The sequence below is a fragment of the Mustelus asterias genome, chromosome 13 (genome assembly GCF_964213995.1).
Source record: "Mustelus asterias chromosome 13, sMusAst1.hap1.1, whole genome shotgun sequence".
NCBI classification, from domain to species: Eukaryota; Metazoa; Chordata; class Chondrichthyes; order Carcharhiniformes; family Triakidae; genus Mustelus; species Mustelus asterias.
In genome coordinates this window covers 50,460,441-50,488,386 of record NC_135813.1, presented here as the reverse complement: position 1 = coordinate 50,488,386, position 27,946 = coordinate 50,460,441, and the positions used below count along the sequence as shown (strand labels likewise).

Sequence of the window (27,946 nt, the reverse complement as noted above, 5' to 3'; positions counted from 1 at the left end):
GACTCTCGCTGGGGCACGGGTTCCACACACACTGACTCTCGCTGGGGCACGGGTTCCACACACACACTGACTCTCGCTGGGGCACGGGTTCCACACACACTGACTCTCGCTGGGGCACGGGTTCCACACGCACTGACTCGCGCTGGGGCACGGGTTCCACACACACTGACTCTCGCTGGGGCACGGGTTCCACACACACACTGACTCTCGCTGGGGCACGGGTTCCACACACACTGACTCTCGCTGGGGCACGGGTTCCACACACACTGACTCTCACTGGGGCACGGGTTCCACACACACTGACTCGCGCTGGGGCACGGGTTCCACACACAGTGACTCTCGCTGGGGCACGGGTTCCACACACACTGACTCTCACTGGGGCACGGGTTCCACACACACTGACTCGCGCTGGGGCACGGGTTCCACACACACTGACTCTTGCTGGGGCACGGGTTCCACACACACACTGACTCTCGCTGGGGCACGGGTTCCACACACACTGACTCTCACTGGGGCACGGGTTCCACACACACTGACTCGCGCTGGGGCACGGGTTCCACACACACTGACTCTCGCTGGGGCACGGGTTCCACACAGACACTGACTCTCGCTGGGGCACGGGTTCCACACACACTGACTCTCGCTGGGGCACGGGTTCCACACACACTGACTCTCGCTGGGGCACGGGTTCCACACACACTGACTCGCGCTGGGGCACGGGTTCCACACACACTGACTCGCGCTGGGGCACTGGTTCCACACACACACTGACTCGCGCTGGGGCACGGGTTCCACACACAGTGACTCTCGCTGGGGCACGGGTTCCACACACACTGACTCTCACTGGGGCACGGGTTCCACACACACTGACTCGCGCTGGGGCACGGGTTCCACACACAGTGACTCTCGCTGGGGCACGGGTTCCACACACACTGACTCTCACTGGGGCACGGGTTCCACACACACTGACTCGCGCTGGGGCACGGGTTCCACACACACTGACTCTCGCTGGGGCACGGGTTCCACACACACACTGACTCTCGCTGGGGCACGGGTTCCACACACAGTGACTCTCGCTGGGGTACAGTTCCACACACACTGACTCTCACTGGGGCACGGGTTCCACACACACTGACTCGCGCTGGGGCACGGGTTCCACACACACTGACTCTCGCTGGGGCACGGGTTCCACACACACACTGACTCTCGCTGGGGCACGGGTTCCACACACACTGACTCTCGCTGGGGCACGGGTTCCACACACACTGACTCTCGCTGGGGCACGGGTTCCACACACACTGACTCGCGCTGGGGCACGGGTTCCACACACACTGACTCGCGCTGGGGCACGGGTTCCACACACAGTGACTCGCGCTGGGGCACGGGTTCCACACACAGTGACTCTCGCTGGGGCACGGGTTCCACACACAGTGACTCTCGCTGGGGCACGGGTTCCACACACAGTGACTCTCGCTGGGGCACGGGTTCCACACACAGTGACTCTCGCTGGGGTACAGTTCCACACACAGTGACTCTCGCTGGGGCACGGGTTCCACACACACTGACTCTCACTGGGGGACAGTTCCACACACACTGACTCTCACTGGGGGACAGTTCCACACACACTGACTCTCACTGGGGTACAGTTCCTCACACACTGACTCTCACTGGGGGACAGTTCCACACACACTGACTCTCACTGGGGGACAGTTCCTCACACACTGACTCTCACTGGGGTACAGCTCCACACACACTGACTCTCACTGGGGTACAGCTCCACACACACTGACTCTCACTGGGGTACAGTTCCACACACACTGACTCTCACTGGGGTACAGCTCCACACACACTGACTCTCACTGGGGTACAGCTCCACACACACTGACTCTCACTGGGGGACAGTTCCACACACACTGACTCTCACTGGGGTACAGCTCCACACACACTGACTCTCACTGGGGTACAGCTCCACACACACTGACTCTCACTGGGGTACAGCTCCACACACACTGACTCTCACTGAGGGACAGTTCCACACACACTGACTCTCACTGGGGGACAGTTCCACACACACTGACTCTCACTGGGGTACAGTTTGTCCCCTCACAGTTGTTAATTTCGAGTTCTGTTCACATCAAAGTACAAACTCCCATTCATTTTCTTTTGAGTATAAGGGGGATTGACCTGAGCAACGTCCGTGACTCTATCAGATAGTTTTCACCCGAATCCACTTCCTTCAAGACAGGAACTCGACCTCGCGGAAACAATACCCGATGACCCTTCACCCACCATCGCCTCTGTATCCTTCATGACCTTTCCGGGCGCCATCTTGGTGCGGGCATTTTTCACTCCAACTGTCACTGGGCGGTTGCTCCTTGCACCATTTTAGTGAAGGCGCTTCCCGGCCGATACAGGCGCCATTTATGTGAAGCGTCATGTTGGAGAGTGTGCTGCTTTAGTGCCCTTAGTTTTGCCTTTTCTCGTTTTTTCCGGATCTGTGGCTGCTGTCAGGCCGCTTTTCCCACTCCCTGAGCCCTCAGCCTGCCAACAATTCCCTGCCTTTTCCAGAAAAGGAAGCGCGCGCCGGCCCGGGGAGCGGATTGCGGTGTTGCTGACTGGAAAGGTTGAGTGTGGTTGTCTCCCTGAGCCGCTGAGTCTTTGCAGCATTCACTCTGTGTTTCTGATTCCAGCATTGACACTATTTCACTCTTATTCCCGGGATTTGTTAAAGAGAATCAGAACGTCAAAATGAAAACGTTACTTGACCCGGAGTCAATATAGGTCAGTGAAGCTGAAGTTTCTAGATGGCAGGGTGGGGAAGACTCACCAGGAGTCCATCACTATCCTCGCAGCGATAGATATAAAGACAGGACTGAGGGTTTCAGCAACACAGGAGAGAAGTCAGGTGAAATTACTGAAGGGAAGCAAGTGACTTTAGCTGAATATTGAGGTAAGGATCGAAGATAAGGAACTAGAATAATTAAACAGGGTATTAAATCTTTTTGTTTTAGGGTGGCACGGAAGCACAGTGGTTAGCACTGTTGCTTCACAGCTCCAGGGATCTGGGTTCGATTCCCGGCTTGGGTCACTGTCTGTGTGGAGTTTGCACATTTTCTGCGTGGGTTTCCTCCGGGTGCTCCTGTTTCCTCCCACAGTTCAAAGATGTGCGGGTTAGGTTGATTGGCCATGCTAAAAAAATTGCCCCTTAGTGTCCTGGGATGCGTGGATTAGAGGGATTACCGGGTAAAATATGGGGGGTAGGGCCTGGGTGGGTGCAGACTCGATGGGCCGAATGACCCCTTTCTGTAGTGTAGGGTTTCTATGATTTATTTCTATGATTTCTATGATAAATTTACATCGTAGCCCAATCAAGGAATGTGGCAGACCACCTCTATCCCATCAGGTGCTCTTCCTGCTCCATTTGTGAACTCCAGGACACTTCTGTCATCGACAGGGGCTACAACCTCACATGTATGCATTTATAGTGCAACTGAAATAAAATCTCAAAAGTACTCAAACCAAAATATGGCTGAGTCTCAATGATGCACCCCAGCCTCCACAATGCCCACTGGTCACAGTTTACCAGTGTATTCTGTATCTTCCGTCTTCATGGACGCTTGGGCACAAACAGCCACAGACTGGGGCAGACACTCAGTTTTCTTTCTGGACCAGTTTCTGGCCATCTTGGCCAGGCCTAGGAACAGAAGCTTGTGGTGGTCCTCCAATCTGCCTCCACTGGGTGGCCAAAGATCAGGCCCATGGAAATGAAGTGCAGCTGAAATTTGAAACCTCACACAATCTCTTTAGACATGGAACATAAACTCCTCAAGCTGGAAGTGTCTAATTATACGCAAACAGTAAACTAATAAAAGGGTGACAGCTCATGGTGTGGCACTGTACTAGAAATAAAACTTTTGAAGGAAACTTAAAAATGGTGTTCCTGGGGCTGACAATATACTCCAGCCCCCAGTGCCTATAGGTGGTGGAAGGCCTCAGGCATACCAGTGGATGCCATGTATTCCCTCCCCACACATCCAAATGCGAACGTAGCCACAGAAAAGGGGCAAACAGTCGTGTTGGCGGAACCTCTCAACCAACTGCTGCCTGATACTGTTAATGGCCAGCTCTGCCAGGCTGAGGAGCAGGATTGTGAGGAAGTCCTCCTCTTTTCTCATCACCCCCCTCCACACACACACATACCCCGGATGCCCAGAAATCAGGAGCATAGGGCTGAAGTGCAACCAAAACATGATGAGAAGCCCCTTCAGAGGTGAAGCCCGGGTTGCAATCTCACACGACTTCTATACACATGGAACACCAACTCCTCATGGCCACAGAAAGTACAGTTGGCCTGGAATTGTCTCTTTATATGCGCTGAATCCACCAAATGCTCCCCACATTCATCTTCATTTATGCAATTAACAGATTACCTTTTCTTTAAATAACACTTAACATATTCACAAACCATATTTCAACACAAATCAAGATGTAGAGATGCCGGTGTTGGACTGGGGTAGGCTCAGTATGAAGTCTCACAACACCAGTTTAAAGTCCAACAGGTTTATTTGGAATCACGAGCTTTCAGAGCACTGCTCCTTCAGCAGGTGAGTGGAGGTTAGTTCACAAACACATATATATAGGCAAAGACACAATTGAAAGATAATTACAGATTAGAATGTGAAGAATGGTTTGAATGTGAGTCTTTACAGGTAATCAAGTCTTTAAAGGTACAAACGGTATGCATGGAGAGAGGGCTAATCATAGGTTGAAGAGGTCGCAAGCCAGGACAGTCAGTCGGATCTTGCAAACCCAGGCCAAATGGTGGTGGTTACAAGTAGTGTGACATGAACCCAAGATCCCAGTTGAGGCCATCCTCATGCGTCGGAACTTGGCTATCAGTTTCTGCTCGGTGATTCTGTGTTGTCGTGAAGGCTGATTTGGAGAAAGAACACTTACCTGAAGATCGGAGGCTGAATGCCCTTGACTGCTGTGGCGCTCCCTGACTTGAAGGGAACAGTCCTGCGGCAGGATTCAAGAGTTTGTGCGAGCACTTCCACACTTCCAGTTGGGGAGCACTTCAGCAATCAAGGGCATTCAGCCTCCGATCTTAGGGTAAGCGTTCTCCAGCCCAGCAAATTGTCCATTTTGAGAAACTGAGAAAAAAAATGTAAAGTAGCCAGGCTGATAGAGATACATATACATATTTTTTTCCTTTCATCTGGCTGGGACAATCTGTCGGTTCAGCCAATAACATAAATTAATATTTTATATAAGACATCTTCATAACACCATCACTTGCCTCTTTAGGCGATTTCAGAAACGTCTCCATCTGAAGTTTTTCATCCTATGGAAACATGACTTTTATGCCAATTAACCCACATTCCCACAAATATGTGGCTAAAATAACTCAAAAGACTTTGAGGACTACTCTTCCCACTGCGAGAGGCCAGGGAGGAAACTGGGTTCCCTAGCAGAGATAGTTGAATCATCGATAATCACAGATGAGTTGCCTGAAGATTGGAGAGTGGCAAATGTTGTGCCTTTGTTTAAAAAGGGCTGCAGGGAAAAGCCTGGGAACTATGGGTCAGTGAGCCTCACATCACTGGTGGGTAAGTTGTTGGAAAGTATTTTGAGAGACAGGGTCTACAGGCATTTGGAGATGCAAGGACTGATTAGGGACAGTGAGTGGAAAATCATGCCTCACAAATTTAATTGAGTTTTTTGAAGAGGTAACCAAACAAAGAACAGTACAGCACAGGAAACAGGCCCTTCGGCCCTCCAAGCCTGTGCCACTCCTTGGTCCAACTAGACCAATCGTTTGTATCCCTCCATTCCCAGGCTGCTCATGTGACTATCCAGGTAAGTCTTAAACGATGTCAGTGTGCCTGCCTCCACCTCCCTACTTGGCAGCGCATTCCAGGCCCCCACCACCCTCTGTGTAAAAAACATCCCTCTGATATCTGAGTTATACTTCGCCCCTCTCACCTTGAGCCCGTGACCCCTCGTGATCGTCACCTCCGACCATGGAAAAAGCTTCCCACTGTTCACCCTATCTATCCCCTTCATAATCTTGTACACCTCTATTAGATCTCCCCTCATTCTCCGTCTTTCCAGGGAGAACAACCCCAGTTTACCCAATCTCTCCTCATAGCTAAGACTTACCCAATCTCTCCTCATCGCTCTCCTCATAGCTACCAAGAAGGTAGATGAGGGCAGTGCAGTTGATGTTGTCTACATGGACTTTAGCAAGGCCTTTGACAAGGTACTGCATGGTAGGTTGTTGCATAAGGTTAAATCTCACGGGATCCAGGGTGAGGTAGCTAAATAGATGCAAAATTGGCTTGATGACAGAAGCCAGAGGGTGGTTGTAGTGGGTTGTTTTTCACACTGGAGGCCTGTGACCAGCGGTGTGCCTCAGGGATCAGTGCTGGGTCCACTGTTATTTGTCATTTATATTAATGATTTGGATGAGAATATAGGAGGCATGGTTAGTATGTTTGCAGATGACACTAAGATTGGTGGCATAGTGGACAGTGAAAAAGGTTATCTCAGATTGCAACGGGATCTTGATCAATTGGGCCAATGGGCTGACGAATGGCAGATGGAGTTTAATTTAGATAAATGCGAGGTAATGCATTTTGGTAGATTGAACCAGGGCCAGACTTGCTCAGTTAATGGTCGGGTGTTGGGGAGAGTTGCAGAACAAAAAGATCTTGGGGTACATGTTCGTAGCTCCTTGAAAGTGGAGTCACAGGTGGACAGAGTGGTGAAGAAGGCATTCAGCATGCTTGGTTTCATTGGTCAGAACATTGAATACAGGAGTTGGGACGTCTTATTGAAGTTGGACAAGACATTGGTAAGGCCACACTTGGAATACTGTGTACAGTTCTGGTCACCCTATTATAGAAAGGATATTATTAATCTAGAAAGAGTGCAGAAAAGATTTACTAGGATGCTACCGGGACTTGATGGGTTGAGTTATAATCAGAGGCTCGATAGACTGGGCCTTTTTTGTCTGGAGCATAGAAGGCTGCGGGGTGACCTTATAGAGGTCTATAAAATAATGAGGGGCATAGATCAGCTAGATAGTCAATATCTTTTCCTAAAGTTAGGGGAGTCTAAAACTAGAGGGCATAGGTTTAAGGTGAGAGGGGAGAGATACAAAAGTGTCCAGAGGGGCAATGTTTTCACACAGAGGGTGGTGAGTGTCTGGAATAGCTGCGGTGGAATAGCTGCCAGAGGCAGTAGTAGAGGCGGGTACAATTTTGTCTTTTGGAAAGCATTTAGACAGTTACATGGGTAAGATGGATATGGGCCAAATGCGGGCAATTGGGATGAGCTTCGGGGTTTAAAAAAAAGGGCGGCATGGACAAGTTGGGCCGAAGGGCCTGTTTCCATGCTGTTTGACTCTATGACTCACCTGTATCATCCAGCTGCTCTGCAAAACCCTGAGCGACTAGCCTCATTTTAGCATTATCAGTCCCATCTGCTAGGACTTTTCCAAACAAATTAATTTATGTGACAATGCTGGCTTCCCCAATCTGGTACTTCAGAATAAACTCTAAATTCCTTCCAACTATCTCAATCCTTTCATTTTTCCTCTTTCATGAGTTTGCCCTTTCGTTTATTGGCAGCTACTAAAGCTTCTAATCCCATCTCAACCTTGTGCTGTAGCCTTTCTTTCATTGGGTAATCTTTTCAAGCTATGGCCTCTCCTTGCGCTTCATTGTCTTTCAGGATGACAGCTGTTAGCTCTCTCTCAAGTAGACTCTTTTTCTAGATTGTCATTGATTTCTAACGCAAAATTCACTTTCAGTTCACTATTAGAACATGCATTTTTATTTCTTGATTTCCATTCTTTTACCCCACTCTGCCAATGCAGAGACTTCACTCAGCCATCATCTTGAAGATTGAATCAATATTTAAACTTATCCGTAGCTTTCCCTGCATGCCCCGTAAGGGTCAAATCCTTCCCATTCACTGGACTCCTCTGGAACATATGTCACCCGAGATTCCACTTTAGGCAATTGGCTTTTGGATGGGATATCTCTGACCTGAACATCATGATCACTCAACCTGCCATCATCCAGCCTCTGGTCTACTGTAGATCCTCAGGACAGTCATCACAAGACAGGTGAGTACGTGAGGTGCAGGATACCTCATTGCCGTCTACCAGCTGCTCAGATTTTGCTCATTTGTACACAAACCCAATTAACCAAGATTACCTTGTTTGATAACCACTGTCTTACCATCTCGCCATGTTACTTTAACAGGACCTTTCCATTCCTTATGGCACTCTCTTTTGGAATACATCATGTCCTCAGAATTATAGTCTATCTCGGATGCTCAGATATGATGTCATGGAGCTCTCTGAGTTTTCTGCAAGATCCTTCTCCCTGTATGTAAAGCATCCAAATGTGCAGGGAAAAAAAGAATTAATTGTAGTCCCCCCTAGGGCAGGGGGACGATCACCCAGCACATACGGTAATTTGGGATCCCTGCCATAGTCCCTATCAGTTGTATATACCTTCAACCATTTGAAGTAAATTCTTTGCATGAACATCCATGCCAGCGCAATTGCCAACTTTGTTGAGCAGTTTGGTTGATCGGCTAAAATTTTATTCAGCATTTCATCCATCATTGCATGATTTCTTTCACAGTGTCCGTTGCTGAAGGACTTCCAGCTGACATATTCATGACCACAATGTTCATGTTTTCCGCCAGGTTCCACACACATGAGGACGGCCTCAACCGGGATCTTGGGTTCATGTCACACTATCTGTAACTCCCACAACTTGCCTGGACTTGCAAAGTCTCACTGGCTGTCCTGTCTTGAGACAATACACATCTCTTTAACCTGTGCTAATGCTCTCTCCACTCACATTGTCTGTACCTTTAAGACTTGATTAGCTGTAAAGACTCGCATTCCAATCATGATTTATTATTCTGTAAATTGAGTTTGTGTCTTTATATGCCCTGTTTGTGAACAGAACTCCCACTCACCTGACGAAGGAGCATCGCTCTGAAAGCTAGTGGTGTTTGCTACCAAATAAACCTGTTGGACTTTAACCTAGTGTTGTTTGACTCCTTACTGTGTTTAGCCCAGTCCAACGCCGGCATCTCCACATCATGTTTTCACACACATTCCTAAACTCATCAATAGCAATTCCCCTTCATTATCTGTCAGAAACTTATTGCGGATCTAAGTCTGGGTCGACTTTAGCTATAATCATCTTTTTGTCCGAAATCTAGTTGCCATGTCTTTAGGGTGTAAAATGAAAACATTTCTGTCATTGTCCCATACCTTTAGATGTGGAGATGCCGGCGTTGGACTGGGGTAAACACAGTAAGAAGTCTCACAACACCAGGTTAAGGTCCAACAGGTTTATTTGGTAGCAAAAGCCACGAGCTTTCGGAACAGGTTCCGAATCTGTTCCAAAAGCTCGTGGCTTTTAGAGTAAGAAGTTTAACAACACCAGGTTAAAGTCCAACAGGTTTATTTGGTAGCAAAAGCCACACAAGCTTTCGGAGCTGCAAGCCCCTTCTTCAGGTGAGTGGGAATTCTGTTCACAAACAGAGCATATAAAGACACAAACTCAATTTACATGAATAATGACCTTTAGATCCATGGCAAACACCTCATTAAATTAATGTGCCAATGGAAGGGTGATAATAGGATGTGGCGCTGTCCTCCAATTCTTTATACGTATTTTTCATTAATCGCTTCAATAGACTAGCGATTCCTCATCAACCACACATGCGTACTTTAGCAGGATTTTTAGTCTGCACAACTTAAGGACAATCTATTTTTTTTCTCTCTGATTCTTATTGTCTGATGCCATTAATACTTCTATAACATTAGAGAAACATTTGGTTTTGTTAAGTGGATACAATAATGCCCTGATTGAGTCAGATCAGACTTTTCAAAAGGAATTGTTTTATCATGCTCCATGTCCAGTTTCATATGTACCTTTTCATGGAAGACTGACTGAACAGAAAAGGTATCTCACTGGAGACTACATTGGTACAGTCTGGAGACAATACACATCTCTTTAACCTGTGTTGAATGCTCCCTCCACCCACATTGTCTGTACCTTTAAGACCTGGCTGGCTGTAGAGATTTGCATTCTAATCAGTATTCTGTAATTTGATTTCTGTGTCTGTGCCCTGTTTGAGAACAGAGACCACTCCATCTGACGAAGGAGCATTGCTCCGAAAGCTTATGGTATTTGCTACCAAATAAACCTGTTGGACTTTAACCTGGTGTTGTGAGACTTCTTACTAATCAAGCTAACCCAGGCATCTTTGGACTGTGGGAGAAAACCGGAGCACTCGGAGGAAACCCACGCAGACACGGGGAGAATGTGCAAACTCCACACAGACAGCGATCCTAGGCTGGAATTGAACCCGGGTCGCTGGTGCTGTGAAGCGGCAGTGCTAACCACTGTGCCACCGTGCCGCCCTTCATCAGGTAGACATTTCATTTTTAGGTATACCTGGTGCTGCTCCTGCACTCTCCATCAGCCCAAGGAGGATGGTACATGGTAACCAGTAAGAGGTTTCCTTGCCCATGTTTAACCTGAAGCCATGAGACCTGAGACTTCATGGGGTCCGGAGTCAATGTTGAGGACTCCCAGAGCAACTTCCCCTGGCTTGATGGTAATGGTTGAGTGGGGGATATGCCGGGCCATGAAGTTGCAGATTGTGCTGGAGTACAGTTCCACTGCTGTTGATGACCCACAGCGCCTCATGGATGCCCAGTCTTGAGTTGCTGGATCTGTTTGAATTCTGTCCCATTTAGCACGGTGATAGTGCTGCACAACACAATGGAGGTTATTCTCAATGTGAAGCCGGGCCTTCATCTCCACAAGGACTGTGCGGTCGTCACTCTTACCGATACCGATGAATCTGCAGACAGCACATTGGTAAGGATGAGGTCAAGTATGTTTTTCCCTCTTGTTGGTTCTGGCACCACCTGCCGCAGACCCAGTCCAGCAGTTGTATCCTTTGGGACCCGACCAGCTCAATCAGTTGTGCTGCGCCACACTTGGTGGTGGACATTGAAATCCTCACCCAGAATACATTTTGTGCCCTTGCCACCCTTCACATGGAGGAGTATTGATCCATCAGCCCAAGAAGGATGGTACATGGTAACCAGTAAGAGGTTTCCTTGCCCATGTTTAACCTGAAGCCATGAGACCTGAGACTTCATGGGGTCCGGAGTCAATGTTGAGGACTCCCAGAGCAACTTCCCCCCTGACTATACCACTGTGCCGCCACCTCTACTGGGTCTGTCCATGTCAGTGGGACAGGAATGGTAATGGTGGTGTCTGGGGTGTTATCTATAAGGTATGATTCCATGAGACTGACCATGTCAGGCTGTTGCTTGACTACTCCATGAGACAGCTCTCCCAATTTTGGCACTAACCCCCAGATGTTAGTAAGGAGGACTTTGCAGGGTCAACAGGGCTGTTTGGTTTTTTTTGCTGTTGTCTTTTCCGATGCCTAAGTCAAAGCCAGGTGGTCCATCTGATTTAATTCCTTTTTATTGACTTTGTAGCGATTGATTCAACTGAGTGGCATGCTAGGCCATTTCGGAGGGGTAGTTGTGAGTCAACATTGCTGTGGCTTTGGAGTCACATGTAGGCCAGACCAGGTAAGGATGGCAGATTTCCTTCCCTAAAGAACATTAGTGAACCAGATGGGTTTATCCGACAATTGACAATGGTTTCATGGTCATCAGTAGACTCTTAATTCCAGATTTTTTTATTGAATTCAAATTCCACCAGCTACCGTGGTGGGATTCAAACCCAAGTCCTCAGGACATTAGCTGAGTTTCTGGATTAATAGTCGACCAATAATAGCACTAGACCATTGCCTCCCCACCACCTCAATAAAAAGGATCCCATAACATGCACTTTTCACTCAGAGAAGGTGGGTTGGGATTGAGGCAGACCCACTGACCTCAGAAGAAGTTTGTAGGCAGTCACATGGGCAGGAGAATGCAATGACGGGCTGCTTGGAAGCCCTGTCTCAGCTCTCTGGAACTTTTTCCAGTTGTCTTAAGAACAGCTCGGCCCTCTAGCCCTGACCCCTCCACCTACTCACCCTCCCATGTGCCCATGCCACACCCTATTCAGAAATCAGCTTTGAAAAACTGTTCTCACAACCCAATAAGAGTGCAAATCCGACAGAATCATTCATTGTATCAAAAAGACAAGCTTTCCCTCAATTCACACCTCCAAATAAACATACGGACATTGACAATACAAAACAAAGAAGAATATCACAATATAATCTCACAAAGATGTGAATTAATCAAAGCAAACATTCCACTTCCACTTGTAAAACAAAACGTCTGCTAAATTACCCATTTGTGAGTCTTGGAGCTCAGCCAAACATTCATAATGAGGCCATTTGAGAACTGGCATCAACAAAGACAAATGGCCATATGTCCCTTTCTCCAAATGATCGATTGACATCTTTATGAGGTGGCAAGAACAGCAGGTTTTTTCAAAGCAGATTTCTGAATGGATTTCTTTTCCCTCAGCATTTCAGACTTGTCATATTAGGCTGATTAGATTTGTAACTAACACAGACTGGCTGAGGGGACATTGGAAGGGGCATATTAGGGATATGGGTAAGACTTTTTAGCTGAGTCAAAACATTCCTGAATCCAGACTTTGGTTCATGGCTCTTCTGAGGTGACATGAACCATGAGTCTTGGAGAATTTGGCCCTGCTCCCTAAAAGTTTGAGTTGCCTATCTCCACAATGGAGCTGGCTAGGTCAAGAGTGTGCGCTGATTACCCGCATCCTTATCCCAGGCCAACAAATTACCAGGGCTGGGAATGGGGACAGAAATCCCAGAATCAGATCCTGCCCGCTATTTTTAAATTTCACCAGCATCGACTCGACTCTGTGAAAATCCAAACCAAGGTGTTCAGGAACAAAAGGAGGAGGGATGGTGGTATTGTTTAAGGAGAATATTACAGAGCTAGAGAGAGAAGATGTCACAGATGCCCAGGCAAGGACAAATCTATTTGGTTAAAGTTAAGAAACTAGAGAGGTACCATTACACTTCTATGGACCAACAAATTTGAGGGAAATTGCAGATATATTCAAGAAGTATAGAGTAATGAGAATGGGAAACTTTCATATAGTCTGAGATCAAAATCATAAAAAAAGCAAAGAGGGTGAAGAGTTTCTGGTGTGTTCACAAGAATTTTGTTTAATCCGCATGTTTTCAGCACAACAAGGAAAAGGGTCAAGGAAGAAGTCTCACTGACTCAAAACATTAACTCTGGGCAGGATTTTCCAGCGACACTCACCCCAACATCGGAAAATCCTGCCTGAGGTCAATGGACATTTGCATGGTCGGTCCCCCGCCGCCCACGACAATTTCCATGGCAGACGGGAAAGGAAAATCCCCCCCTCTGTTTCTCTCTCCACAGAGGCTGCCGGACCTGCTGAGTTTTTACAGCATTTTCTGTTTTACAGAAGGAAGAAGTTATTGCTGGATCTAGTTCTAGAGAAAGAAGTGAATCAGGTATCTCTTGGTGTTAGAGATTGTGGATTGGAAGATGCTGTTGAAGGAATCTTGGTGAATTGCTGCTATGCATCTTGTACAATTGGCACTGCTGCCACTGTAAAGGCCGCTGGTGAAGGAACTGAATGTTTAAACAAAGAACAATACAGCATAGGAACAGGCCCTTCGGCCCTCCAAGCCCACACCGCTCCCTGGTCCAAACTAGACCATTCTTTTGTATCCCTCCATTCCCACTCCGTTCATGTGGCTATCTAGATCAGTCTTAAACGTTCCCAGTGTGTCCGCCTCCGCCACCTTGCCCGGCAGCGCATTCCAGGCCCCCACCACCCTCTGCGTAAAATACGTCCTTCTGATATCCGTGTTAAACCTCCGCCCTCTCACCTTGAACCTATGACCCCTCGTGAACGTCACCACCGACCTGGGAAAAAACTTCCCACCGTTCACCCTATCTATGCCTTTCATAATTTTATACACCTCTATTAGGTCACCCCTCATCCTCCGTCTTTCCAGTGAGAACAACCCCAGTTTACCCAATCTCTCCTCATAACTAAGCCCTTCCATACCAGGCAACATCCTGGTAAACCTCCTCTGCACTCTCTAAAGCCTCCACGTCCTTCCGGTAGTGTGGCGATCAGAACTGGGCGCAGTATTCCAAATGCAGCCGAACCAACGTTCTATACAACTGCAACATCAGACCCCAACTTTTATACTCTATGCCCCGTCCTATAAAGGCAAGCATGCCATATGCCTTATTCACTACCTTCTCCACCTGTGACGTCACCTTCAAGGATCTGTGGACTTGCACACCCAGGTCCCTCTGCGTATCTACACCCTTTATGGTTCTGCCATTTATCGTATAGCTCCCCCGTACGTTAGTTCTACCAAAATGCATCACTTCGCATTTATCTGGATTGAACTCCATCTGCCATTTCTTTGCCCAAATTTCCAGCCTATCTATATCCATCTGTAGCCTCTGACAATGTTCCTCACTATCTGCAAGTCCAGCCATTTTCGTGTCGTCTGCAAACTTACTGATCACCCCAGCTACACCTTCTTCCAGATCGTTTATATAAATCACAAACAGCAGAGGTCCCAATACAGAGCCCTGCGGACCACCACGAGTCACAGGCATCCAGCCGGAAAAAGACCCTTCCACTACCACCCTCTGTCTTCTGTGACCAAGCCAGTTCTCCACCCATCTAGCCACCTCCCCCTTTATCCCATGAGATCCAACCTTTTGCATCAACCTACCATGAGGGACTTTGTCAAACGCTTTATAGATGACATCCACAGCCCTTCCCTCGTCAACCATTCTGGTCACTTCTTCAAAAAACTCCACCAGGTTAGTGAGGCATGACCTCCCTCTCACAAAACCACACTGACTATCGTTAATGAGTTTATTCCTTTCTAAATGTGCATACATCCTATCTCTAAGAATCCTCTCCAACAACTTCCCTACCACGGACATCAAGCTCACCGGCCTATAATTTCCCGGGTTATCCTTCCTACCCTTCTTAAATAACGGGACCACATTAGCTATCCTCCAATCCTCTGGGACCTCACCTGTGTCCAGTGACGAGATAAAGATTTGCGTCAGAGGCCCAGCGATTTCATCTCTCGTCTCCCTGAGCAACCTTGGATAGATTCCATCAGGCCCTGGGGATTTGTCAGTCTTTATATTCCCTAAAAAACCTCACACTTCCTCCCTTGTAATGGAGATTTTCTCTAACGGGTCAACACTCCCCTCCGAGACACTCCCAGTCAACACATCCCTCTCCTTTGTGAATACCGACGCAAAGTATTCATTGAGGATCTCCCCTACTTCTTTGGGCTCTAAGCATAATTCCCCACTTTTGTCCCCGAGAGGTCCGATTTTTTCCCTGACAACCCTTTTGTTCCGAACGTATGAATAAAATGCCTTGGGATTCTCCTTAATCCTGTCTGCCAAGGACATTTCGTGACCCTTTTTGCCCTTCTAATTCCTCGTTTGAGTTCTTTCCTACTTTCTTTGTATTCCTCCAGAGCTCCCTCCGTTTTTAGCTGCCTGGACCTAACGTACGCCTCTCTTTTTTTTTGACCAATCCCTCAATTTCCCTGGTTATCCACGGTTCTCGAATCCTACCCTTCCTATCCTTTTTTACAGGCACATGCCTATCCTGCAGCCCTAACAACTGTTCCTTAAAAGACTCCCACTGCCAGATGTGGATTTACCCTCAAACAGCCTCTCCCAATCAAGAGCTGCCAATTTCTGCCTAATCCCACTAAAATTAGCCTTGCCCCAATTCAACACCTTACCCTTGGGACACCACTCATCCTTTTCCATCTCTATCCTAAAGCTAACAGAATTGTGGTCACTATTTGCCACATGTTTCCCGAAACTTTGAAGACCTGGCCGGGCTCATTCCCCAGTACTAGGTCCAGTATAGCCCCCTCTCTAGTCGGGCTATCTACATATTGTTCCAAAGAACCTATGGATGGGTGCCAATCCATTAAATTAATGGATGGGTGCTGGCCATAAGGGTTACTTTTTCGCAGATGGTGTCAAACTTGCTGAATATTGTGGAACAGCACTCATTTGGAAAGATGGGGAGAGTATTCCATCACGCTTCTGTCGTGTGACTTGCAGATAGTTGACAGGCTTTAGACAGTCACTCTCTGCCGAATAATCAACCTTTGACCAGCTCTTGGCGCCACAGTGTTTACTTGGCTGATACAGTTCAATGGTTCCCAGAATGTTCGTGGTGGAGGATTCAGTGGCTGTTGGCTGTTCAAGAACAGATGGTTAGATTGTCTCTCTCTTAATGGACAGGGTCATTGTTTGGCACTTCGATTGTGCAGATTTTATTTGACACTTATCTGCGCAGGCCCCAGCTGTTCACCATCTATATCAATGATTTGGATGTGGGGACAAAGTGGAGTATTTCCAAGTTTGTGGATGACACAAACTAGGTGTGTTGTGAGGTGTGTGTGATGCAAAAAGGCTTCAAGGGGATTTGCACAAGCTTCGTGAATGTCTAAGAACATGGCAGATAGAACGCAATGTGGCTAAGTATGAGGTTATCCACTTTCATCGGAAAAATGGAGGTGCAAATGGCGAGAGATTGACAAGCGTTGATGTCCAAAGGGAGCTGGGTGTCCTTCTAAGTCACTGAAAGCTAACATGCAAGTGCAGCAAACCATTAGGAAGGCAAACAGTATCTGTTGGCTTTTATTGCAGGAGAAGATGTCTTGCTTCACTTGAATAGAACATTGGGTAGACTGCACCAGGAGAATTGTGTACAGTTTTTGTCTCCTTACCTAAGGAAGCACGTATGGAGGGAGTGCAGCAGAGGTTCATCAGACCAATTCATGAGATGGTGCAACTGTCCTATGAAGAGAGATTGAGGAGAGTGGGCCTGTATCCTCCCGGAATTTAGAAGAATGAAAGGTGATCTCATTGAAACTTCCAAAATTCCAAATGTTTATACTAAGCTGAATGTAAATTACGTAGCCTCACCATATATCACCCGGTGCGGAGAGGGGAGGGTCGGGATGGCGACCTCCTCGTGAACTTGCTCCTGGGCCTGGCGAAACGCGCCATTTACCAGTCCAGGCAGCGGGCGATCGAGGGGGCCGTCCATCCTGACTGTCTGCCCCTCTACCGCGGCTATGTTCGCGGCCGGGTGTCCCTGGAGAGGGAGCATGCGGTGTCCACGGGCACGGTTGACGCCTTCCGCGCCCGTTGGGCACCGCAGGGGTTATGGTGCGTTATTGACCCTGACAATCACATTTTAATTTGATGTTCTTAAGTTTCCTTTGTACTTTGATTTCTGTTTGGGCTGTTCCCCCTCCTTTTGGGGAACTGCCCCTTTTACTTTGTCCTGACTTAATCTGAGTTTGTTTATTTGGTTTGACCTAAAAAGAGGGCAATCAATGGACCTGGGATGTCTAGCATTGTCCAAATAGCTATCCTTATTTGGTCAACACAGGAAGTGTCAGATCACAGCTCACAGGACAGGCCGTGACTCACTGCAAGTCTTTCTGACCTGCACCTGTGTCTAATACAACTTGACCATAATTTCCAGCATATTTGCCATTGTTGCCCTCACTGTTGCTGTTGCTGTTGGCCTCCCGGCCACAATTGAGTACGTTCAAGACAGAAATCAATAGATTTTTGGATACCAATGACATCAAGGGATATGGGGATAGTGCAGGAAAATGGCATTGAGGTAGATGCTCAGCTATCATCTAGTTAAATGGTGAAACAGGCTTGAGTGGATGTATGGCTTATTCATGTTCCTATGTTCCTTTGAATGTTGTGCAGGTCTTGCTGTATGTGGGTGCCAACTACTTCAATAATGAGGAGTCACAAATAGCACTAAATACAGTGCATTTTAGGGGTGAGGCGACACGGACTGATTACAGATGCTGCCAGACCTGCTGAGATTTTCCAGCTTAGCCATACAACATTGTATATTTAACAATTCTAGACATTCATCAGTGAATATCACCACCTCTGACCTTATGATGGAGAGAAGGTAATTGATGAAGCAGCTGATGAAGATTAGGTCTAGGACACTACCCTGAGGAACTCCTGCAGAAATGACCTGGAACTGAGATGTTTGGCCTTGAACAATTACAGTTTAGTTCAGCTGAGTATCACTCAGACTAGTGGAGAGTTTTCCTCCTGATTTCCATTGACTTTTGTTTTGATAGGACTTCGGACTGCAGCCTCGGTATCATGGACTGTCCGTGTCGCCTCACCCCTAAAGTGCAGGTTTATTGCTCATATTTGTACCGAGGTTGTAATAGGTCTGAAACAGAGTGGTCTTGGCGGAACCTAAACTAAGCATCGGTGAGTAGGTTACTGGTGTTTAAATGTGGTTTCATAGCACTGACATGTTCGGGCACTTTTCTGATGATCGAGAGATGGGGCTGTAATTGGCTGGGCTGGATTTGTCCTGTTTTTGTGGAGAGGACATCCTGAGCAATGCTCTTTGCTTTGTCACAGCTTTGACAAAGGGTCATCTGGACTCGAAACGTCAGCTCTCTTCTCTCCTTACAGATGCTGCCAGACCTGCTGAGATTTTCCAGTTAGCCATACAACATTGTATATTTAACAATTCTAGACACTCGAGGCAAATGATTGATTTGATTAAGTAATTTTATTGGTCAATATGTTTGAAAGCATCATCACAATATTGAGCCTGAATTTATGTAAACTCTCTCCCTTCTGACGTTAGGATCAGGTCCACGCGATGTGTCTGATGGATCGTCTTAAATCATCTCTTTAATTTCCATTGTTGCTTTCAACTTTTTCTTCTTTTATTTCCGGCTATACTTTCTTTGGAACAAGCAGAAGCTCATCCTCTCCTGGAAAAGAGAGTAGGAACAGTTAGCTCGCAGTCCGTTGCAGGTTAGTGCCTCAGTGTAACAATACATGCAGCATCGAGCAGTTTCTTTCCGTCCTGTCCTTGCCCTTAACTCTCAGGGTTGTTCTGTCCTTTTAACGATATTTAGCCTCCATCCTGTCAAACGTGCAAAGCTTCAGATTTTTGCCTGTATTTCTTCCCTTGGACACCTGTGCTCGGACTATCTGACTAACGCCACCAGCAGAATTTGATTGGTGACTGTGAGTTCTACCATTTCAACCCCATGAAATGGAAGTGACCAGGAGATGGAGTCAGCTAAAATATAACAGGATTCAACTGGGATACAGATTTAAAGAAACACATGCAGTACCTTCCGGAACTACATCACAGTATTCCTCACACTCTTTCCGGGTGTAGAACTTGTTGCCGTTTCCTTGACACCCACTGTACTTGAAGGGAACACATTTACCAATAACCGAGTCAAATGCCCAGAGATCAACCATGGATTTGCACGGGCCAGCTTCTATCGGCAATCTACAGGCAGCTTTAAGAGAGAAACAAAGACGTGTTAGAGAGACGATCATTGAGGCAGAGGTAGCAGGCAGGCTGAGAATCTACAACATTGGTTAAAGACACAATTAGACTTGGCTGTGAAGCCTCTATTGTAGAATAGCCTTCTGAAATTTTCCATCAAGACACAGAAAGATTAACTGAGTACAAAATAATCATGGCTGTTCTAATATGATTTCAAGTGATTGAGAATGACGTTCACGAGAAAGGAAGTGTGTCATGTAATCAAGTTTTAGTTTCACTTTTGCTTGTGAGCAGAGCACACACACACAACATACATAGATCTGCAATTGGTGTGCATTTAAGACATATCCTTGTAAATATATTCCTAAACATCTTGTCCAAATAAATCAATGTGTCTACACAATCTCATATAAGTGGCTAGTATCATTATTAAAAGCATCACAATGCCCATTGGGAGCAACAGGGCAGAACTTGGAGGAAATATAATCTTCTCCCATCCAACCAGCATTAGTATTGTGCATCTTTTTCAATTGTTTGGAGCAGTCACCCCATCCATTAACTTGTAACAGATCTGCTCTGAGAAGTACTGCACCCAAAAATGTGCATTGGTATACCCTGACTGAGAGTACATAGAGTCATAGACGTTTACAGCATGGAAACAGGCCCTTCGGCCCAACTTGTCCATGCCGCCTTTTTTTTTAAACCCCTAAGCTAATCCCAATTGCCCGCATTTGGCCCATATCCCTCTAGACCCATTGTTCTCATGTAACTATATATATGCTTTTTAAAAGACAAAATTGTACCCGCCTCTACTACTACCTCTGGCAGCTTGTTCCAGACACTCACCACCCTCTGTGTGAAAGAATTGCCCATCTGGACACTTTTCTTTCTCTCCTCTCTCACCTTAAACCTCTGCCCTCTAGTTTTAGACTCCCCTACCTTTGGGAAAAGATATTGACTATCTACCTTGTCTATGCCCCTCATTATTTTATAGACCTCTATAAGATCACTCCTCAGCCTCCTACGCACCAGAGAAAAAAGTCCCAGTCCATCCAGCCTCTCCTTATAACTCAATCCATCAAGTCCCAGTAGCATCCTAGTAAATATCCTTTCTATAATAGGGTGACCAGAACTGTACACAGTACTCCAAGTGTGGCCTTACCAATGTCTTGTACAACTTCAACAAGACATTCCAACTCCTGTATTCAGTGTTCTGACCGCTGAAACCAAGCATGCCGAATGCCTTCTTCACCACTATGTCCACCTGTGACTCCACTTTCAAGGAGCTATGAACATGTACCCCTAGATCTCTTTGTTCTGTAACTCTCCCCAACGCCCTACCATTAACTGAGTAAGTCCTGCCCTGGTTCAATCTACCAAAATGCATCACCTCGCATTTGTCTAAATTAAACTCCATCTGCCATTCGTCAGCCCACTGGCCCAATTGATCAAGATCCCGTTGCAATTGGAGATAACTTTCTTCACTGTCCACTATGCCACCAATCTTGGTGCCATCTGCAAACTTACTAACCATGCCTCCTATATTCTCATCCAAATCATTAATATAAATGACAAATAACAGTGGACCCAGCACTGATCCCTGAGGCACACCGCTGGTCACAGGCCTCCTGGTTGTTGTATGCAGAGAGATATATACACACAGACTGGCACACTGTCATCCTCATTTTAAGATTGACGTGGATTCACCAGAAAGTGGTAAATGCCGATCTCCACCAGAACATTTTCTCTTGTTTGACATGTCATTGTGTCTTGTACGATTGTACTGCCCTGTATTCAACGCTGCTTCCATTTTTTAGTTAAAATACAGAGGAATCCAAAGCTAGAGTTTTGGGTGAGATTGTCAAATTACTTTACACGCTGTTTTATTCAAGCAAACATTTGGAAGGTTTAAATTTGAATAAAATTTTGGAGTTTTGTGTGAATGACATTTCAAAATCACTTCTAAACATGAGTGAGAAATGGTCAATAGGTGCTGGTAGAGTGTCTATTGCTGCGAGAAAAGCCATCAGTTTCGCAGTGAAGTTGGATGTTTGAAAAGGTCTTGAAGCTGGAGAATGAGCAATCAATTTAGCAAGAGTACTTGGGCTAAGGCTCGAAATCACTCAAAGCCACCACCAATGAAAGGCTTTAGTGATGTCCTCAAAGTATCTCTGCAAAGGTCAAACATCTCCCCAACCCATCGAGCTGGAGTGAAAGCAAATCATCCCCAAACCCAAGGTACTGCCGAAGAGAGAGAGAGAGGTTATGATCTAATTTGAATTTTTACAGGATTTGTTTAATATTTAGTGACTTATTTTATTTTGCAAGTTATTTTTATCAATGAATGCAGAGTGCTGCACACATATGGCACAGTATTTCAACTTGTACATAGTTTTTTTCTGGGCAAGAAATGTCCAGTGGAATCCAACTCCAGTACTAACATTGATTCCAAAGGGAAACCATGATTCACAGAAAGGTGATTCACTTGAAGTAATGATTTTTAGAAATATAACCATTACTTATGGTGAGGACTTACTGTATCCCAAACCAGATACAGAGTGTAAGTTGATAGAGTTATTCAGGGATTAATGTACCCAAACTGAGAATACACACAGACTCCAGCCAATATTCTGTGTCCTCTGATTGAGATGCACACATCTGTGACAGAGATAGAGAATATTAGGAAACAGGAAAAAAGTGTGTTTTGTTTTTTTTATAGGATGTGGGTTTTGCTGGCTAGGCTGGCATTTACTGCCCATCCCAAATTACTCTTAAGATGATGGTGGTGAGACTAGTTTGTAGTGATTTAGTGCAACTGGGTTGAATTAGGCCATTTCAGAGGGGCAATTAAGAGTCATCTGCATTACTGCGGGTCTGCAGTCAAATGACCAGGTCAAGATAGCAGATTTCCTTTCCTAAAGGACATTAGTGAACCAGTTGGGTTTTTGCAACAACTGACGATAGTTTTGTGGCTGCCATTACTGAGACCAGCTTATATTCCACATTTATTAATTAATTGAATTTAAATTCCACCAGCTGCCATCATAGACCCAAGGCCCCAGATGATGTTACCACAATCCCACGGTCTCCCCCTATGTGTGATACATGACAAATATTCTTCAAGTGAAAACCAACTCACATACAATAAGGTACAAGAGAAATGAAGAGGCAAATAAGACTGGCAAAGAGAGAATAAGAGAATGGAATGGCATTAACATTAATCATAGAAGAATCATAGAAACCCTACAGTGCAGAAGGAGGCCATTCAGCCCATCGAGTCTGCACCGACCACAATCCCACCCAGGCCCCACCCCCACACACCAATCCCACTAACCTACGCATCACAGGACTCTAAGGGGCAATTTTTAACCTGGCCAATCAACCTAACCCGCACATCTTTGGACTGTGGGAGGAAACCGGAGCACCCGGAGGAAACCCACGCAGACACGAGGAGAATGTGCAAACTCCACACAGACAGTGACCCGAGCCGGGAATCGAACCCAGGACCCTGGAGCTGTGAAGCAGCAGTGCTAACCACTGTGCTACCGTGCTAAGGAACGTTAAGTGGGTAGGAAGTGGTGGAGTGGGTCCTATTAAGGGCAGAGTATAATATATGCTTAAGAGATGCAGGGTAAGATTGGAATACTTAATCAGTACTTTGTCTCGATATTTACAAAGGAAGAGAATGTTGACAAAATATTGATAGCAGTGGAGATGGTTGAGGTGAAAATGGATGGGGTGAAAATTGATGAGCAAAATTTACATGCTTGGAGTGGATAAATCACATTGTCCAGATGGCTTGCATCCCAGGTTGCTAAGGAACTGGAGGTGGAAGTAATGGAAGGACTTAGCATAATCTTCCAAACTTCCCTGATATGGGGCTGCTGCCACAGAGGAGCAGCTAGAGAGGTGATTCAAGTGAGGAAAGCGAGAAGGAAAGAGGGATTTATAACTTAATTTTGTTTCCTTTTTTCGGAGTTTTTGTAAGGCAGCCAGAAGTCTAAAACCGGAAGTAGGCCCCAGTGAGACCTGGGCAGTTTTTTTTTCTGACGTCAGCCAGTAGCGCGCGGAACGTTTGAAAAGCAGGCCGCTCTATCCAGCGGGCAGCGTTGTGAGCGGGCGGCGAGTGAGAGGGAGCAGAGTGGGACAGCTTTGGCTCAAACAGGCTTCGGCGTGAACAGTCAGACGCGAGGGTAGGTTCCGGTAAGTTGTTATTGTTTCTTCAGAGTAGAAAGAATGCCAGGCAGGATGTTGGAATGCATCTCTTGCATGATGTGGGAAGTCAGGGAGACCTTCGGTGTCCCTGACAACGACACCTGCAGGAGGTGCATCCAGCTGCAGCTCCTAACAGACCGCGTCAGGGAACTGGAGCAGGAGCTGGATGACCTCCGAATCATTCGGGAGAATGAGGAGTTTACAGATGGTAGCTTCAGGGAGGCAGTTACGCCAAAGGCACAGAGCACAAGTAATTGGGTCACCGACAAGCGAGGGAAAGGGAAAGGGCAGGCAGAGCAGGGTTTCCCTGTGGCCATTCCCCTCCACAACAGGTATACCAATTTGGATACTGTTGTGGGGGATGTCTTACCTGGGACAATCTGCGGCAGCCGGATCTCTGGCACTGAGTCTGGTTCTGCAGCGCAGAAGGGAGGGTGGAAGAAGAGGAGAGCGGTAGTGATAGGGGACTCGATAGTCAGAGGTACAAACAGGAGCTTCTGTGGTGACAGAGACTCCCAGATGGTTTGTTGCCTCCCGGTGCCAGCGTCAGGGATGTCTCTGATCGCGTGCACAGCATTCTGAAGTGGGAGGGTGATCAGCCAGATGTCATGGTACACATTGGTACCAATGACGTAGGAAGGAAGAGTGAGGAGGTCCTGAAGAGTGAGTATAGAGAGCTTGGTAGGAAGTTAAAAAGCAGGACCCCGAGGGTAGTAATCTCAGGATTGCTACCTGTGCCACGTACTAGTGAGGGTAAGAGTAGGATGCTTGGGCGGATGAACACGTGGCTGAGGAACTGGTATAGGGGGCAGGGTTTCAGATTTCTAGATCATTGGGACCTCTTCTGGGGCAGGTGGGACCTGTACAAGAGAGACAGGTTACACCTGAACTACAAGGGGACCAATATACTTGCAGGGAGGTTTGCAAGTGTTATTGGGGACGGTTTAAACTAGATTCGCAGGGGGATGGGAACCAGAGTGCCAGAGCAGATAGTGGAGCAGGGGTGAAAATAAATGATGTTAATAGTTCATGCAAAATCACAAATAGAAGGGTTGCGTGTGGTGGAAATAATCTATTGAGGTGTGTCTATTTCAATGCCAGGAGTATTGTGGGGAAGGCAGACGAGCTGAGGGTGTGGATTGACACATGGAATTACGACATTATAGCCATTAGTGAAACTTGGCTACAGGAGGGGCAGGGACTGGCAGCTCAATGTTCCAGGGTTCCGATCTTTCAGACATGATAGAGGCAGTGGGATGAAGGGTGGGGGGGTGGCATTGCTAGTCAGGGAAAATGTTATAGCAGTGCTCAGGCAGGACAGATTAGAGGGCTTGTCTACCGAGGCCATATGGGTGGAGCTGAGAAACAGGAAAGGTCTGACCACATTAATGGGGTTGTATTATAGACCACCCAATAGTCAGCAAGAATTGGAGGAGCAAATCTGCAGAGAGATAGCAGTCAACTGCAGGAAACATAAAGTTGTGATAGTAGGGGATTTTAATTTTCCACATATAGATTGGGACTCGCATACTGTTAAAGGTCTAGACGGGTTAGAGTTTGTAAAATGTGTTCAGGAAAATTTTCTAAATCAATATATAGAGGTACCAACTAGACAGGATGCAATATTAGATCTCCTATTAGGAAACGAGTTAGGACAAGTGGCGGAAGTGTGTGTAGGGGAACACTTTGGTTCCAGTGATCATTACGCCATTAGTTTCAACTTGATCATGGATAAAGATAGATCTGGTCCTCGGGTTGAGGTTCTGTAAGTGTCAGGGCAATCCTCCATATTTTAAAAGGACGCAGGAGAAACCTGACAGTTTAAAAGTGATGATGTGGAGATGTGGCCAACTCTGGCTGCTGGCTGATAAAAACCTCCCAGAAGGCTCAGCAGGACAAACATAACCTGCCTGTGGACTGTGCTAAGAAAAAGGTGTGAGCCCCCTGAATATGCAAGTGGCCAGAAAGGCAGACACACCAGTGATCTAATCATCAGAAGGACAAAGGGAGATGGAGACCAGCAGACGAACAGTAAACAGACCAGCAGGGAGACTGGCCACGGAAATCGGCCCATCCACAGAAGACAAGAAGATCCATCCCACTGATGGGATACCGTTCAGGAAGCTCCGGAGGAGCATTAAGAAGACATTCAAATAACGACCCACGGGGGTCAAGGCAGTTCCAGCCTTTTGTGTTTGGATTTGACTCAATTAAAACCGAGACTGCCGGTGATCGGAAGCCTATTGTCCTTGAAAATCACCTACGGGGGCAGGGAAGTTGGTTGTTAAATTGGGCGGAAGTTAAGATCAAGGGAGTCAGACAAACAAGACCGAGCTCTTCTTCCAGAATCACAAGCTGATGTGCAGAGGTGAAGACCAACGGCAGCCCAGTTTCGACCCTGCACTAAGACATTCGAGCCCACCACAAAGGAACCCCTTTAAGAATTGTGAGTATCCCAGCCAACCTTGTGAAGCTCCCGAGGATAGGACAGAGGTTGAGGCAAGGGGAGGGGTGGTGTATTGTAATTTTAAAGCCCAGTAATCTTGTTTTGAACTGAGTAAAGTAAGATTTTACGTTGTATCTGTTAGCATTTCTCCCATAGTGATAGTATAAAGTATAAGTTTTATTCATGTGTGGTGGGGTATTGGAGAGGTTGATTTTATTGTTAAATAAATCACTGTAAGTTTTGAAACTCGTTTGGAGTTCGTCTTGCCTCTTGTTCTCTCATCAGTGCACTCTGACGAGGTCACAGTTTCAATATCCCTTACCATAAATCCGGAACCGAGGGTGATCTGAGCGATTCGAACCCACTCACTCAAGGGAGACTGCTGGTCAGGAGATAAAAAGGACAGAGTCTCTCTGTTCTCTCTCTTGGAGACCTACTCGAGTGGAGTGGGTGCAGGGTGGCCGTTGTCCCACCGACAAGGGAGAGAATCACTCAGGCCTTGGTGGCGGTTTTGGGATGGCTGTATGATATAAGTATCAGGTTACCGGTCAGGTATAAACGGTGAGCCTGGTTCAGCGCTCTCTCCTGCGGAGTTGCCCCAGTGCAGCATTCCCCGGCCTTTGAAATTTCAAGGGAGAGACACTCACAGCTATGCAGACCCCCAAATACTGGCCTGTAAGTGGAGTAAAGAGAAAGATCCCGCTGCAGTTCTAAACTGGAAAAAGGCCAAATTTGAAGAAATGAGAAAGGATCTAAAAAGCGTGGATTGGGACAGGCTGTTCTCTGGCAAGGATGTGAATGGTAAGTGGGAGGCCTTCAAAGGAGAAATTTTGAGAGTGCAGAGTTTGTATGTTCCTGTCAGGATTAAAGGCAAAGTGAATAAGAATAAAGAACCTTGGTTCTCGAGGGATATTGGAACTCTGATAAGAAGAGAGAGATGTATGACATGTACAACAGGGAACAAATAAGATGCTTGAGAAGTATAAAAAGTGCAAGAAACTACTTAAGAAAGAAATCAGGAGGGCTAAAAGAAGATATGAGGTTGCTTTGGCAGACAAGGTGAAGGATAATCCTAAGAGCTTCCACAGGTATATTAAGAGCAAAGGGATAGAATGGGATAAAATTGGTCCTCTTGAAGATCAGAGTGGTCGGCTATATATGGAACCAAAAGAAACGGGGGAGATATTAAATGGGTTTTTTGCATCCGTATTTACTAAGGAAACTGGCATGGAGTCGATGGAAATAAGGCAAACAAGTAGGGAGGTCATGGAACCTATACAGATTAAAGGGGAGGAGGTGCTTGCTGTCTTGAGGCAAATCAGAGTAGATAAATCTCCAGGACCGGTCAGTTATTCCCTTGGACCTTGAAGGGGACTAGTGTTGAAATTGCAGGGGCCCTGGCAGATATATTTAAAATGTCGGTATCCATGGGTGAGGTGCCGGATGATTGGAGGACAGCTCATGTTGTTCCGTTGTTTAAAAAAGGCTCAAAAAGTAATGCGGGAAATTATAGGCCGGTAAATTTGACGTCAGTCGTAGGTAAATTATTGGAAAGAGTACTAAGAGATAGGATCTACAAATATGTGGATAGACAGAGACTTATTAGGGAGAGTCAACATGGCTTTGTGTGTGGTAGGTCATGTTTAACCAATCTATTTCGAGTTTTTCGTGGAGGTTACCAGGAAAATGGATGAAGGGAAGGCAGTGGATGTTGTCTACATGGACTTCAGCAAGGCCTTTGACAAGGTCCCTCATGGGAGGTTAGTCAGGAAGGTTCAGTCGCTAGGTATACATGGAGAGGTAGTAAATTGGATTAGACATTGGCTCAAAGGAAGAACACAGTAAGAGTTTT

General features: G+C 46.5%; 2 protein-coding genes across 10 annotated transcripts in view; both read right to left on the bottom strand.

The window, feature by feature from the left end:
* exd3 (exonuclease 3'-5' domain containing 3) overlaps positions 1 to 2,264 on the bottom strand; it is a 637,814-nt gene extending 635,550 nt beyond the window's left edge. For 3 of the 8 annotated variants that reach the window (XM_078226739.1, XM_078226741.1, XM_078226746.1), the window contains exon 1: positions 2,185 to 2,264. The gene's annotated coding sequence lies outside the window, so the exon portion shown is untranslated. The remainder of the gene's footprint in view (positions 1 to 2,184) is intronic. The other 5 variants (XM_078226740.1, XM_078226747.1, XM_078226743.1 and 2 more) reach the window with 2 other exon arrangements.
* Positions 2,265 to 18,673: 16,409 nt separating this feature from the next.
* The window catches only part of LOC144502611 (protein AMBP-like), a 197,806-nt gene continuing 188,533 nt past the window's right edge, over positions 18,674 to 27,946 (bottom strand). The window contains exons 9-10 of one of the 2 annotated variants that reach the window (XM_078226748.1): positions 19,270 to 19,443; positions 18,674 to 18,900 (exon numbers count right to left, since the gene is read on the bottom strand). In XM_078226748.1, coding sequence (XP_078082874.1) covers positions 18,863 to 18,900; positions 19,270 to 19,443 — 212 coding nt within the window. In that variant the 3' untranslated portion in view covers positions 18,674 to 18,862. The remainder of the gene's footprint in view (positions 18,901 to 19,269; positions 19,444 to 27,946) is intronic. The other variant, XM_078226749.1, reaches the window with a different exon arrangement.